This window comes from Garra rufa, chromosome 22 (genome assembly GCF_049309525.1).
Source record: "Garra rufa chromosome 22, GarRuf1.0, whole genome shotgun sequence".
NCBI classification, from domain to species: Eukaryota; Metazoa; Chordata; class Actinopteri; order Cypriniformes; family Cyprinidae; genus Garra; species Garra rufa.
In genome coordinates, this window is record NC_133382.1 from 33,292,373 (window position 1) to 33,310,260 (window position 17,888).

General features: G+C 31.6%; 1 protein-coding gene across 1 annotated transcript in view; it reads right to left on the bottom strand.

Moving 5' to 3' along the window:
* Positions 1–501: 501 nt before the first annotated feature.
* LOC141297494 (cadherin-18-like) overlaps positions 502–17,888 on the bottom strand; it is a 34,545-nt gene continuing 17,158 nt past the window's right edge. The window contains exons 2-4 of the mRNA XM_073827920.1: positions 11,183–11,477; positions 2,027–2,146; positions 502–575 (exon numbers count right to left, since the gene is read on the bottom strand). Coding sequence (XP_073684021.1) covers positions 502–575; positions 2,027–2,146; positions 11,183–11,477 — 489 coding nt within the window. The remainder of the gene's footprint in view (positions 576–2,026; positions 2,147–11,182; positions 11,478–17,888) is intronic.

The window sequence follows — 17,888 nt, forward strand, 5'->3', positions numbered from 1 at the left end:
GCTTCAAAGTACTCACAATATGCGTTGGCATATCATATATTTATTTTAAACATCTTTAAATGGGATATTTGTTTCTACAGTATTAAATGTCCCAAAAGGTATAGTTTGTGAGAGATTGAAAGTGAAGTATCACTAACAGACAATACAGTAAAGCAAGGCTAAGTCAATCGCTCTTGTCTTTTTCTCCTTCTCACACAATCCCCACAATTGGTTCTCATGTCTCCTGTCTGAATGCATTAAGTCCTTGTACAGCGTCTAAAATAAACTCAGTCTGGCAAAACCGATACTCTCTTGCCACAATTCCATTAAGCATTTCATCTCTAAAAACTCTTACCAAAGTCATTGATATGCTTGTGTGCACTTGACAACTGTGCAAAATTCTTCACAGTTCCCCTGCAAAAAGCTGCATTTGTCTTTACTAAAGGCCAAACATTTGACTAAACAAATTGGGATGGACGACTTTTTTTGATGCTTTTCTAGCGGTATTGCTCAAAATAAGCATTATGTTGTGGTCATGACTATGTCGGGAGAGGTAAAATAGTGTGGTGGAGGAAGTTTCAGCACCAGAAATGATACTAAAGGGACAAAAGAGCATTTCAGAACCACGGAGAGCGGCAGATATGGCCTCAATGACAAATGGAAGAAAATGAACAGCATTTATGCATAATGTCAGAGGTTGTGTGGAAATGTTTCTTTCTTTAAGGTCAATGTGTTTGCAAACCATTTTACTTCCTTAAGCTGACATATTCAAGTGAGAGACTATTCCTTGAACACACAAAGCATGATGTAATTTTCTTTGTACAGTACATTCTTTCATTCATTCATTTCTTTCTTTCTTTTTGCTTTTTCCTTCCCTTTTTTAATATTCTTGCTTTCATCCATTTTTCTCATTTTTCTAATCTTGCCGTACTATCACTGCCTTCTTATCGATTCCTTCGTTCATTCATCTGTTCCTTCCCTCTCTTACCTTCCACCATTTTTCTGTCTTTTCTCTTTTTTAATCCTTCCTTTGTACATTTTTCTTCTTTGCTTCTTGCTTGCTTCTTTCTTCCTCTTCACTTTCTTCCTTCCCAATACTTTCTTTCTCAAGGTTTTCTCCCCATTTTTACTATTATCTGCTTGCTTTTTTCTTTGTATCTTGCATTTCTTTTTTATATTTTTATTCCTTCCTTAACATATTTCTTTCTTTCCATCTTTTTTTTCCTCCCTTGCTTCTTTCTGTCCCTACTACTTCCTTTCTATACTCTACTTTTTTCTTACTACTTTTTCTTTTCCTCCTTCCCACTTCCATATTTCCTGTCTTTCTTCCTTCTTTATATCTTGCCTTCTGTTCTTCTTTCCCATTTTTCATTCCTTCCTTCCCTTCCCTTTTGTTTTCTTCCTTCCTATTTTCTTTTAGCTTTCATTCCTTGTTTATGTCTTCCTTTCTCCTTTGCTTCTTTCTGCCCTTATTTATCTGTCCTTCCGATATGACTTCTTCCATCCTTCTTTCCTCCCCCCCTGCCCTTTGTCTTTCCTTTGTCCTTCTCGCTATCTTAACTTTCGCTTCCTGACACAAAACAAACTGTGTCTCCGTTAACATTTAATGGTTCCTTGTAAAAACCCTCAAACAATGTCCAGCTCTAATGAACACCAAATCCATCTCAAAGCACTCTGAATCTCGTTCTCTCTCCTACCGTCTGTCTTTATCCCTGAAAGCCTTTACACAATGTTCTCTCCACCTCATTCTCCAGGGATGCTCTCCATTATAGTGCCGAGATCCAAACAATACAGCACGCATGTCAAGCTCTATTTCTGAACAGTGAAGGGTGCCGGTGGTGTATTGTATAGCTTACAGCTGTTTTCTGAGAAACAAACTTCACAGTCTAATATGAACAACTTGTTTGAAAAGCTAGGGCAAATTTCCTGAGTGTAGTTTTTAATTGTACACCTACTTGATGAAATGTGGCAGCAGTTTTAAACCTGCAAGCAATGAAACCTCTATTGATTCACCTTTACAAACACAATGAATCAGTCATGAATTTACCGGTTTTAGGGTCGACGGAAAAGTATGGCTGTCCATGCAAAACGCTGTAGACCACCCGAGCACTGTTTCCATACGTAGGGTCATCTGCGTCTGTCGCTGTGACTTGAAAAACTGATGTACCTGCAGAAAGAAAGAGAATAAAGTGTTTGAAGTGTCATATGAATGTACCTAAAGGAATAGATCACCTAAAATGTTAAATTTAATTAAAATGTACTCAGTTCATCAAACATTTAGATGGGTTTGTTTCTTTATCTGAAGATATTTGGAGGTGTTTAGCATTACATCACTTGCTCACCAATAGATGGAGTGAATGGGTGACGTCAGAATGAGAGTCCAAACAGCTGACAAAAACATCACAATAATCCACACAATTCCAGTCCATCAATTAACATTTTGTAAATGAAAAAGCTGCATGTTTGTGAGAAGCAAATCAATTTCAAGGCAAAATCAAGGCATTTTAAACTTTTAACCATCACTTCTTGTGAGGTGATTATCATCAACAACTTCTTTGATGCTTTTCTAGCAGTATTTCTCGAAATAAGCATTATGTTGTGGTCATGGCATGACAAGGACAAAGGAGCATTTCAGCACCAAGGGATGACGATGATGGGACAAACATTACCCTGGACCAAAAAACAGTCATAAGGGTCAAATTCAGACAAATATAATTTATATCAAAATAAATACGCGTTCTGATGATTTATGGCTTGTTAAGATAGGGCAATATTTGGCTGAGATACAACTATTTGAAAATCTGGAATCTGAGGGAGCAAAAAAATCAAAATACTAAGAAAAATCGCCTTTAAAGTTGTCCAAAAGAAGTTCTTAGCAATGCATATTACTAATCAAAAATTAAGATCCCACACATTTGCGATAGGCAAATGTTAATAATGATTTTTGGCATAAAGGAAAAATTTTGACCCATACAATGTATTTAAGGCAATTGCTATAAATATACCTGTGCTACTTAAGACTGTTTTTGTGGTCCAGTGTCACACATGCGTTGACACTGTGTTTCAGCACCACAGACAGCATCAGAAATTAAGATAAAGGCACATTGGAGCATTTCAGCACCATGGACAGCGACACATGTTACCTCTATTACAAATGGAGGAAAATCAACAGCATGTTAGCTAAAACATTTGGCCATCACTTCTGGCCAAAATACCAGTCCGTAATCCATAAGTATGCTTATGGAAATAAATACAAAAGTAGTACACTGTCCAGAAAGATTGTTCACACACCATCACATCACATTCATTAAGACCTAAAACGAGTCCCTCAACAAACCAGGAGAGTTTCTTCACTGTTTCTGCCCAGACTAAATCAACAAAGATTAAAGAGAAGCTGGAAATGCAGTGGGGTGCTTTGTAATCTCTCTCTGTGTCTTTTAAGCCCTCTCATTCCCTGCTCTGTCTTTGTTCATTTTAGCCATCCGCTTACAGTCTGTCTTTCTTGCATTCATTTTTTTTTTTTTTCCAGCTGACAGTAGATCTCTCATTTCTCGCTCTGGCTCGGGTCGCATTTCTCATCTGCTCTTGTTCTTGCTCACTTTCATCACAGCTCACCGGGTTCAATCCATCCATCTGCATTGTCTGATGCTGACTTACTGCAAACACCACAAAACATTTAATGCAGTTTTGAGGGCTGAGGCGGAAAATAGGATTATGGAGGCAAAATCTTGAATTTCCTTCATTATCTTTCTTAGTCTCCTTGGAGTATTAAATTGTCTCTCTCTACTAAAGAAGAGAGAATGAAAATCATTATTTTGGTCTTTTTAATAATTTTTTTTTTAGTATAGAAGTTTTATGTTTTGTGTTTATGTATCTTACTGAAAAAGTCTGACATTAATAAAATAAAATATTAATTATTTAAGTAGTTAATGCATTGTTAAATGTTCTTACCCTATTGATGATTTGTTCATTGCATTACACATACTGTACATCTAACAATTTAGTGATGGTTTTGATTAAAAAAAATATATATATACCTATAAAAAACAATACTATTACAGTATATACTGTCTGAACAAAAGTATTCCTAACAAGACAAAAAACAAGACAAAAAACATTATTAATGAAATGATTTTCTGCAGTTTTCTCCTGCGGTGAGACCCAGTCAGAATAAAGTCGAAAAGCCGTGTTCTCCCATAAAGACTTTCAAAAGCTTTTCAATTACGGTCATCACTCAGCGTAATGCACATGAGAGAGACAACGCTCACTGCTTTCTACATAGTTCAACTGCATAAAGACCCGATAGCCGCAATTACTGTTACAGCTTCAGATAAGTGTAATTTTGGTTCTAATCCTGAAGCTTCAGTGGGTTAAAATGAGTTATCTCATCCCTCTCTGTACCCTATCCAGCTCTTAGCTTCAGTGAAAACATTTCTATCAGACCCTAGCAGCAGCTGGAAAGTTGCTGAAACAGCTTGTCTAGAATTTTCTGACGAGCGTCTCCGAGGACCAGCAGATGAACCGTGTGTGTGTGTGGAGGGAGTAATGTTTCTGCACCACTAATAAAGATATTGAGTTTTACAAACTCCTAATCAAAATCTTACCCATAAAAAAATAAATAAATAAAATTGCAACGCAAGCAGCGGCTACTAAGTGGGAAGCTGGGTAATATTTAGAAGTCAATACTGATCTTCTGCTGTTTAACATGGCTTTACACACTCAGCAGCCACTTTATTAGGAGCCCCTGCTGAAAAAGACCAGCTTACACCAGCATGAATTTCCAGGCTGGCTTTGATGCTAATTTTTCTACTAGTCTTGTTTCTACTTGACTCGATTTGTTTACAACATCTTTTACTTTTTTACGTTTATCATCAATATAAGGGTCTTTTGCTTTACTGCACTGGTGGATTCATTCACTAGTTTAAATTTAAAAGCTAAAAATAATACAACATTTGGCCTTTTATATCTTAAAAAAAAAAAAAAATAAGCAGGTTAAAATAAAGTATAAGGATAAAAAATATTATAAATGTCTTTTTGTGGAAAATGGTGGGTAAAACATTTCAGTTACTAGATATCAAACAAAAAGGAATTCAGCAACCATCAAATAAAGTGCAAAACAAACATTACAAATTAAAAATAACATTTTAATACATAACTACATTTTAATAATAACATAATACAAAATTGACGAACGAACAGATGGTGGAACGAATGAAAGAAGGATGGATGAAATGAACAAACTATAGATGTATGAATGGACAGATGGATGGAACAAATGAACGAACAAACAAAGGGAAAATAGATGATAGAATGGATGGATGGAATGAACGAGCAAACAAACAAATGAAGGATGAATAGATAGGTAGACGGATGTATGGATGGATAAATGATGGATGGATGGACTGACTGATGGATGGATGGATGGATGGATGGATGGACTGACTGATGGACTGACTGATGGATGGATGGAACAGAAAAAAGAAGGACAGAGAATGGAACAAATGAACGAACAAAAGAAGGATGGATGGAAAGAATGAACGAACAATGGAACGAACAAAGGAATGGATGAACAAACAAAAACAAATGAAGAATGGAACGAAAGATGGAGAGATGGATGGAATGAATGAAAAATCAAACGATGGATGGAATGAACAAATGAACAAACGAACCAAGGATGGATGAAACAAACAAACAAACAAACAAACAATGGATAGAATGAACTAACAAACGATGGATGGAACAAATAAACAACCAAACGAATGATGGATAGAACAAACAAATAAACAAACAATGGATGGAAAACAAATGAACAAACAATGGATGGAACAATTGAACCAACAAACGTAGATGGAACAAACAATGGTTGGAACAAAATAACCAACAAACGATGGATGGAACAAACGAATGAACCAAGGATGGATGGAAAATATGAACGTACAAACGATGGATGGAATAAACGAATGGATGAACAAACTATGGATGGAACAAATGAACAAACAAACAATGGATGGATAGATAAATAGAAGGAATGAACAAACAGATGAACAATCGAACAGATAAAGAAACAAACAAAGGATGGATCAAACGATAGAACGATAGATACTAGAAAGACAGACAGATAGACAGATATGGAAGGTTGTATATAATTGCAGTAGTGGTTCTTTCAGACTCTCCAGTCTCTCAGAGCTGAAGCTCTGGCTCGTATCCAGTCAATCAATTCAGACTGGCAGAGACAAACCATCAACACACAATTAGATCCTGAGCACTCAAACACACAGGGAATATTGACAGCACTGGACTAGAGCTGCGTGGGGGCAGAAGTGCGAGCGTCCAGACGGACCCTGTCTGCTCAGATGCTTACAGATAAACGCCTCCAAACACTCAACCTCAGAATAAGACGAAATAAGACTAATTATTCATTTCCCTCTTTTTCTGTCGATCCTTGTTACCACCGCATCTCTTCTCCATGTATCCTATCAATACTAATCGACTGAGCATGTGTTCCTCCAGCTCAAACTGCCAGCTGAGGTGATGCTGTACTGAAAGACCAACTCTGGGTTATCTGGTTAGTCTTACGTTTCCAAATAGAATGATTATGAAACAGGTTGCACTGATAGTTTCTATCCCTGTGGAAACATATTGAGTGCTAATCCTAGTGTGAATGTTTTGTTTACTTAGATACAGTCGAAATAAACATGTTTACCAAAACAAAAATACTGAAATAATAATATTCCTCAGTGGACATCTGGAGATGAGTTAATTAATGGTGAACAGTGCACCTTCCGGGCTACATGTGCCCTTGAATCTGTGTGCACCGCAACACAAAAATCATATTCTTAATGAGCATTTTTGTCTAGCTTTCCAGTAAAATATATACAAATATCTAAACCAAGATATTATAGTGGTTATGTATTTTTAAATGATCAAAAATACTGTCAAAAACACAGTAGCATTATAAAATGTTATTATTACTATTATTATTACATGAATCCGTACTTTGAATTTAGTCAGTCTTAAATCAAAAGCAAAAGTCAGTAGACCGGATTCATCTGGCTTTCAAATGTTGTATTTACAAGACAACCAAATCTATCAGATGTGACTGATATCCTATAAAGGCAGAGCATCACCTCGAGAGAAAACTCATCTGTGATGGTGAAGTGGACAGTGCGGCTCTAACATAACAGCGGCGTGTTCTCCAAGACATCTGTAATTGGGATTTTGAACCCACTCTGCGCATGAATCGCCAACAGTAATGGACAACGGCCAGGCAATAATAGACTCCTTCAACATTGATTGCAGCTGGTACTCAAATCTTACGATACCACAGATCATTGTATGGGCTTCAGTTGCTACGGCAACAGCCGATCGGGACCTAAATAAACAATAAACAAAGCTTTCTAAACCCACAGGCCATAATCTCCACCGAGAAGTGTTTCACACTGCCAAAATAAAGAGAAATATTTCATTTGTACATGCGAGCCAGGAATATAGCCTTCGAGACTCCCAGAGAGATCCAAAAAAAATTTATCTGCTGCAGTTAAGAGTGAGAACATGTGCTGCAGTGACATGCTCTACACATTATACCAAATCTTTCACTTCTGATACATCAATAATATGATAGACATTTTCTGGAAATCAACAGTGACATACTGTGTGTGGGCTGGAAGTGAGTTTACAGGAGAAACGTTTTTCTAAAGTAGTAGTTCATAACCTCTTCTGATCTAAATACAAGATGCCTTGTGCCATAAAACTACTTTTCTCGTCATTTTCTGCAGTACAAAAAGGACAAAAAACATGGATGAAAAACTAATGTGAATCTTCGGCTACTATATGAAGAAGAGAGCAAGAAATATAAAATTGTGCAGTGCATCATTTCCAAAATCACTTGAATACAAAACACATCATAATTTCAACTTCATAAATAGGAATTCATAAGTAGGTCGCATTGTATTTGTCAAAAACACAGGAAGAATAAAATAAACTACACAAAACTTGACACTAATCTGCAAAAACGAAATATGAAAGATTATATTAATTAGTAATAAGAATCTAATAGATAGATATAGAACTACAGATAGAACGACAGATAGAACAACAGAATGACTGATAGAATGATAGAGCTACAGAACGACAGATAGAAACGACAGAACAACAGATAGATATAGACAGACAGAACAACAGATACAACAACAGATAGAACAGAACGATAGATAGACAAAACAATTATAAAAACAAGAACGATAGATAGAATGACAGACCAACAAACTAAATGATAGATGAAATGATAAACAAAATGATAGATGGATAGAACAATAAATAGATCGATAAATAGAACAATAGATAGAATGACAGACAGATAGATAGACAGACAGATAGACAGATAGGTAAATAGAATGACAGATAGATAGATATAATGACAGATAGATAGATAGATAGATAGATAGATAGATAGATAGATAGATAGATAGATAGATAGATAGATAGATAGATAGATAGATAGATAGATAGATAGATACACAGAATGACAAATAGAATGATAGACAGACAGATAGAAAGACTAAACTGAATGATAGAATGACAACAACAGAGTGATAAATAGAATGATAGAAAGATATAACTACAGATAGACAAAGATGGACAGATAGAACGACAGAACAATAGATGAGTAGATAGATAGATAGATAGATAGATAGATAGATAGATAGATAGATAGATAGATAGATAGATAGATAGATAGATAGATAGATAGATAGATAGATAGATAGATAGATAGATAGATAGAGAATGATAGAACGATAAATGAAACGACAGGTAGAACAAAAGAACGACAGAAGGATAAATAAAAAGAGAGAAAGAGATAGAATGACAGAATGATAAATAGAATGATAGATAGATAATTAGAAGGATAAAATGTATAGAATGATAGAACGATAAATAGAAAGACAGAACGACATTACAACAAAAACTACAGAATGATATAGATAGATTGAACAACAGAACAATAAATAAAACAATAGAACGACAAAACGATAAATAAAACGATACAACAATAGATAGAATGACAGAACGATAAATAGAATGATATGAGAGAGATAGATAGAAAGAACGACAGTACGACAAATAAAACGACAGGGCGATATAGACAGATTGAACGACAGAATGATAAATAAAACAGAACAATAGAATGATGCAACAATAGAATGACTGCATGATAAATGGAATGATAGACAGATAGATAGATAGATAGATATGTGTCAATCAACTATTGTTGGCGTGGCCTTGGACGGTGTGACATCACATAGACAAGAAGCTGAGAATGGCTCGATTTGAAAAAGGGAATATTACTTATAAAAAATACCACTGGGTATGAAAAAAGTGAGATTTGTATCCGATGACCCCTTTGATAAAACATGTAAACCATATCTTTTATAGGTATGACAGAAAGATGGATTTTTACACAAGCAACACAATGCATGCAAAGGGTTAAATGCAAATTTGAGTTAAAAGTTAACCGTGTTAAATTTGGCAGTGCTCAACAAATTGAATTGAGCTCATAAATTAATGTATTTACTTATTCCAGATTAGTATTTCTATCGCAACCTCATAAACCCCCTGCAGTTCTACCACAAACCCCTAGGGGTTTACAAACCCTGGGGAAACCCTGCTGGAAGGGAATCTCTCTCTCTTTCTCTCTGTATATATTTTCACTATTTCTCCTAGAGGAAGTGGAGCATTCTGGAGAAAGCAGAAGCAGATAGTGGTCTTTAAGAGCTGTCGGGCTCCTGAGGGAACTCTAGACGTAAAACACAAAACAACAGCATAAAATCCATGGGCTGGAGAGAAAAAGGCCATTTGGATTGAATCTGGGAGATCTGAATTAGAAGTGATGGATCTTAGAGACTGACAGCTTATGAGTTTGCATCAGCACAAGCCTCTGGTTAGAATAGTTTTTTGACAGCTATGTTTTTAAAAGCCATTTCAATTTTCACATTCGCAGACACCGCTTTTCAAAAGACGGGAATGGACTGAATCACCCGAACCTGAGATAAACATTTAAGACAAGTTGAGCAGTAAACTATTCACTTGTGCTCAGGGAAAAGAAAGAAACGATCTCATGGGTTTGGACACACAGAGCAACATATTGTTGTAGTGGATGAGTTACATGCAAAAGTCAAAATGAAATGATTTTCACCACCACATTCATAATTTGGCTCAACGCAATATTTTAGTCTTAGTCCATTAACATCAGTCATTTTTGTCCATTAACATTTGATGAAAGTAAACAGGGTGAGTTTTGTTTTCATGCTGACATACACTACATAGAGTTAAAGAGTTTGTTCAAATCACTAACTCTACATAAAAACAACACTGCAAAACCACACAGAAAATGCATTAATGAGATTTGAATGTTTTTTAAATGTTTTTTTTTAACAATTTCCAGTAAAAAATATCTAAAAATCATTACAACAAGATTATTTACTTTAGAAGAATGACTAAGATACTATGACTTGTTTTCATGGATAGTTTCTTGAATATAACTGTATTTTGCACTGGTGGATTTTTGGACATTCTGACTAGAAAATGCATGCTAAGAGTAACATCAAAAATATTGCAAAGAATTTTCATAAAAAGACCATGGACTTACATAATGAAGTTATAAGAAACCACACAGAAAAAAATGTTTTAATGCATTAAATGCATTGTGCATGTGTTTTTTAAAATGACTGATTTTAATGACTTTAATACTTCATTTCCAGTAAAATATCTAAACATTCTTAAAACAAGATGAATTTACTTCAGAAGAAAGACTAAGATACTCTGACTTGTTTTCATGGAGAGTTTCTTGAATATAATTGTATTTTGCACTGGTGGATTTCTTCCACTTGATTTTTAACTTGTTTATAATTTTAGTGTTATAAAGTTGTTTGCAATTTTAGCGTTATAAAGATTTTTAGACATTATGACTAAAAATGCATGGAAAATGCATGAGAAGAATAACATTATCAATATCATCAAAAAGACTGCAAATAATCTTCATGAAAAGACCATGGACTTACATGATAAATTTATAATAAAGTAAACCACACATGCATTAATGAGTTTATATATGACTGATTTTAATGACTTTAATACCTAATTTCCAATAAAAATATATAAAAATCCTTAAAATATAAAATATAATAAAACAACAAGGAAATCTCACCGATTTCCGACATCTCAGGCACAGATGTGACAAAGGGTCCGTCTGGGAATTTGGGGGCGTTGTCATTAATATCCTGAACTTTAATAATGAACTCTGACTCTGGCTCCAGGGGTTTGTTGGTGTTGATGTCGATGGCCTGTGCGTGAAGAACATAATGTGATTTCTTTTCCCGGTCCAGACTTTTGGTGGCGTGGATGTCTCCCGTTACCTCGTTGATGATGAATATACTCCCTGCTCCTTCACCGCTAAGGATGTATCTGACCGAACCGTCACCTTTGTCTGAATTAGAATGGAGCTGAAATGAGAGACAAAGAAACGTTGGTGTGTGATACGGATATGCATCAATGCATTCCAATACATTCAATAGCCAAGGCTCATTAAGCACGTAATCTTCCAAAAAACCCTTAAGCTACAAACCTTTTATGCACCTGATTTGCAAAAATAAATCAATTCATTATATTTTGGAGGAAAATTTAAGTGGTATTTGCCTGTGCAGTGATACAAGGGTGGTTGTTAGATAAATACTTACTCTTCAGGACGTCAACCTACAAGTTTCTTCACAGAAAGAATGTGTCTTCAAGTAACTTTAAAGTGACTTTTTGACTGGAGGTTCATCCTCTGAGATGTGAAATCTCAGATCATTCAGTGTTGACATGAGATCTTACCCTACTGCAATGTCGACAGAAAAGAGAGGAGATACAAGCCAAAAAAACCTGCTTAATTGATAGAAAGAGGATTACTCACGGCTTTCTAGCCAATGGCTATCAACTCAATCACCTAAAAGCTTATTACAAATACAAAACATTTCTAAAATAAATATTCCAGCATAATGGTTCCTGCAGACTGCAAAACTTTTATATGCACATTTATAGACCGGTTTGCATTACCCTAATTTATTTGCATGTTATTTATTTAAAAAAAAAATTTCAGTAGTGATTAAAAAAAAAAAAATCACATTATTGTAATAACATAAGCAAATATTCCTTTATCATTAGAGTAGTAGTATTTGGGGGTTATTTTAATTTGTTTAATAATAATAATAATAATAATAATAATAATAATAATAATAATGTGTCTGTTTAAAATTAAATTGGTTGTTTAAATAATAATAATAAATAATTATAATAGTTATAATAATAATAATTATTATTATTATTAGTAGTAGTATTTAGTGATTTATTTCAATTTATTATTTACTATTATCACTATTATGATTAATAATAACAATAATAATAGATATTATTATTACTACTAGCAATTATTATTATTATTACTATTATTATTATTTAGGTATTTGTTATAATTTATTATTTATTTACTACTATTATTAATAAATAATAGTAAATAATAATAATAATAATAATTATTATTATTATTACTATTATTTGTAGTAGTATTTTGGGATTTCTTCCCATTTGTTATTTATATATCAATACTAATAATAATAATAATAATAATAATAATAATAATAATAATAATAATAATAATAATAATAATTTGTCTGTTTAAAATTAAATTGGTTGTTTAAATAATAATAATAAATAATTATAATAGTTATAATAATAATAATTATTATTATTATTAGTAGTATTTAGTGATTTATTTCAATTTATTATTTACTATTATCACTATTATGATTAATAATAACAATAATAATATATATTATTATTACTACTAGCAATTATTATTATTACTATTATTATTATTTAGGTATTTGTTATAATTTATTATTTATTTACTACTATTATTAATAAATAATAGTAAATAATAATAATAATAATAATTATTATTATTACTATTATTATTATTTGTAGTAGTATTTTGGGATTTCTTCCCATTTGTTATTTATATATCAATAATAATAATAATAATAATAATAATAATAATAATAAGTAATATTTGGGGGTTTGTTTTCATTTGTTGTTGTTTAAATACTACTACTACTACTACTACTACTACTACTACTACTAATAATAATAATTATAAAAAATATTATTATTATTTTAGTAGTAGTAGTAGTAGTAGTAGTAGTAGTAGTAGTAGTAGAAATAGTATTTAGGGATTTTTCAATTTTCAATTATTATTATTATTATACTATGATCAGTAATAATAATACTATTTTATTATTATTATTATTATTATTGTTATTATTAGTAGTAGTATTTAAGGTTTGTTATAATTTATTATTTATTTTATATTATTATTTATAAATAAAAATAATAACAAATTTGTTAGTAGTAATTATTATTATTATTATTATTATTATTAAGAGTAGTAGTAGTATTTAGGGATTTGTTTCAATTTGTTATGTATTATTATTATTATTATTATTATTATTATTATTATTATTATTATTATATTTTATAAGTCTGAATGTATAATAATAACAGTTAACAGAAACAACCTTTTATTTGATAATCACATTTCTGAAATTTGCATGTACTGTATCAATGGCTATATCTATATATTTTCAATGAGTTATTTTAATTTTCTTATTTATTTTACTTTTTCATTGATTAATTGATTGATCAGTTGATTTATTGATTCATTTATAGTCATGATACTTGGATATAAATGTGCTTTATTATCATGAAAGTCACAATGCCTAAACTTAATTAATTTTCTTCATACATGAATATAATTTATTTTTCTTCTGTTGATTTGGAGGTGAAATGTGACCTGAATACATAAAACTCACCCACCTAAATGCCATCTGCACTTTCAAGACTTATTTTTTCAAGAGTCTTTGCTCTTACAGATGCCTCTCTTTGGGAGCTGAATGAGTGATCAGACGTGAAAACAAACTGGCACATGTTGGGGAGGATGTCTGACTGCACTGCATGCCCTCAAGATGCACCGGGTAATAATTAAAAAAGCCCTAAATAACAATCCTGTCATTCCCAAAGCATGTCGAGAAATGACAAGAGCGGTTAATGTTTCAGGAAGGCGTAATGTGAACCCATGGGATACCTGCTGTCTGAGCTCTGCACACAACAAGTAGTCTGCTCAATGCATGGTGTCTCAAGGCTCATTGGTTTTGTGATAAGGCAAAACATTGACAGAACACTCAAAGCGCTGAAAGCCCCGGTTCTCCTGAGTGTTTTATTGTCACTATCCAATAAGTGTCAGATTGTGATCCACTCAAACTCAGTTTAATGACTCCAGCAGCACAGACTAAAGCAAACAAAAGCTTATACCTTGAGCCATGCAAGCACAGGAATTCAACACTGAACATATTTACTTGCTTAATAAACCTTACTGTGCATGAATTAGCAGTGCAGAAATTACTGGATTATTTTAAGCAGCCGAATGGGTTTTTAGGCACTGAACTTGAATTCAGATTTGGATTCATTCCAATATGAAACATCCGCTTTTTATGATCAATTGCAATTCAATTCAATTTAATTGAATAGACCGAAGTCAATATAAACTATTCAGCATCATAACTGCAGTCTTCAGTGGCACACAATCATTCAGAAATCATTCTAATTTAATGATTTGATGCTCAATAAACATATCAGTATTAAAAACTGTTGTGCCGTTTAATATTTTTGTGGAAATCATGATATACATTATTCATATATAGAATAGAAATGTAACTGTTTTTAATCAATACAAAAGTCTTTGCTGCCACTTTTGATCAATTTTATGCATTCTGGATAACTGCTAATTTGATAAATATCAATATATATAAAAAATAATCACTAATATTTGTGAATTACAAACAAATACATTTAGTAGCGTACTTGTAAAAATATATAAAATGGCATATTGTGCATGCCTCAAATAAATAAATACATAAACACTAATATCTTAAATATCACTATAAATATTGCTAATATTTATGGATTACAAATAAATCAATAAATAAATACAACTTCTTACTGAACCTAAAGTTTCGAATGGTAAAAATATATAAAATGGCATATTGTGCATGCCTTAAATAAAATAATAATAAATAAATAAGTAAGTAAATAAATACCACTATAAATATTGGTAATATTTATGAATCAAATAAATAAATATTTATGAATAATATATTTATGACTAAAATGAATACATGCATAAGTAAATAAATAAACAAATAAATACCACTAAAAATGTCACTAATATTTATGAATTACTAATAAATACACAAATAAATACAACTTCTTATTGACATTTTCTTATTGATTAAAAAAACAAAAACAAATTATATATATATATATATATATATATATATATATATATATATATATATATATATATAAAATGACATACATGCCTTAAATAAATAAACACTAATATCTTAAATAGCACTATAAATATCGCTAATATTTATGAATTACAAATAAATAAATCAATAAATACAATTTCTTACTGCACCTAAAGTTTTGAATGGTAGTGTACATGTAAAAATACATAAAATTGCATATTGTGCACGTCTTAAATAAATTAATAAGAAAATAAATATCACTATAAATAATGCTAATATTTATGAATCACAAATAAATACTTATGAATAACTAATAGTTTTATGAATGAATGAATAAATGCATGAATAAATAAATAAACAAACAAATAAATACCACTATAAATGTCACAAATATTTATGAATTACTAATAAATAAATAAATAAATAAATACACAAATAAATACAATCTTATTGACCTTTTCTTATTTATTAAAATATATAAGACAGCATGTCCATGCCTTAAATAAATAAATAAAACAAACACTAATATCTTAAATATCACTATAAATATAACTAATATTTATGAATTGCAAACAAACAAATACAATTTCTAAAGTTTTGAATGGTAGTGTACATGTAAAAATGGCATATTGTGCATGCTTTAAATAAATGACACTATAAATATTGCTAATATTTACAAATCACAAATAAATTAATTAATTAATTTTATGAATGAATGAATAAATGCACAAATGAATGAATAAAAAAACTAATATCATAAATACCACTATAAATATCACTAAAATGCATGAATTACTAAAAATACATAAAATGGTATATTGTGCATGCCTTAAATAAATAAATAAATGCAACTAATATTTATGAATGACTAATAATCTAAGAATTAATAAATAAATACAATTTCTTCCTGTCCCCAAAGTTTTGAATGGTAGTATTTCTTAGACTCTCTCATTGATGTTTGTTTTTATTTCTTAAAGACATTTAGGAGAAAGCTCTGAGATAAAGTTACTTCAATGTGAACCAGAGTTATAAAACGTTACAAGCAACATTAGAGCAATCAAATTCCTCTGGACTCAGATTTGTGAGAAAAAGTATGGTTTGAATAAAACAAACATTCCCTTCATTTATTCTTAATACTGTTCATGGCATTTTGTGTCAAATCTCAGCCGGCCTAACGATCATTCAAGACAGTTTCTATAACCTATGTGTAGCTAACACAACACAAATGAAACACTTGAAAGACATTAGAGAGCACAAATAAGATCCCAGACATCGATTACGAAGTTATAATCTAATAAAAACGTATTACAAGCAGCGCAGCATTGTCTTGGAAGCCCAGCCAGTGGAAATTACCAGAGGAAAATGGCACAAAAGACATTAGACACTTCAATCACACATCACATGAAGGGGTGAAACTCATTCCCTGTTCGAGGCCAAGAATTGTGCAAACCGTGGCCGTAATACAAACAGCGATGCTGAAATTAATTCGGAATTAAAGGAGAGCGTGGGCTGATTGCACAGCCGGGTCGTCGGCAGGAGTGAACTGTCCGTTTCTGTCAGTAAACAGAGCACTCAGGCGAGCAGTCAGTAATTAGCTGAACGGTCAGAGCTCACACTCGGGCTAGAACCTCTCCAATCAGAAGACAAGTTAATGAGACTTTATGCTAGAAGCCCGTAAACAAAATCAGTTGCAGGCACAGTGAATCTGCACCAATTATTCTACATTATCTTCTCTAAAATCAATCAGCTTTTTCTGGGTGCACCTCAATCAGAGAAAAAAGGGGGCTGAGAATAATAAATTTGCAATTTAGCTTAAGCAAGAGTGCTGCTGTACTAAATAACTGAGATACCTACATTTTGGGCAAAATTAGCTTTTTAAATAGGAATTTCTTTAAATAGAAAGTTCAAAACAACATTTTTTGCGGAAATATGAACCTTTTTTTAACTATACAAAAGTCTTTACTGTCAACTTTGATCAATTTAATGCATCATAGCTGCTAATATTTTTAATTCATTTATTCATTCATAAACAATGAATGAATAAAATAATAATGGTAAAATAAAAAAAGAAAAGGTAGTATATATGTAAAAATATATAAAATATGATATTGTGCATCATTAAAACTAAATACATTTCTTAATGAAAAATAAATGTCATATTGTGCATAATTAAAATAAATAAATAAAATGAACATAAATTAATTCATTAATTAATTAATTTCTTACTGACTCCAAAGTATTGAATGGTAGTAATTAAAATGATTTCATATGTCATATTGTGCATAAATATATATTTTTTAATAAATATAAATAAAATGTCAGATTGTACATCATTTAAATAAATAAACAAACAAATACAATTCTTAGTTTCTTCAAAGTTTCTAATGGTAGTATGTAAAATACAATGTCATAAATTTCATATTGTGCATCATTTAAAAAATACAAAAAATAAATAAAATGAACAAATAAATACATTTCCGAATGAAAAATAAATTGAATGTCATATTGCAC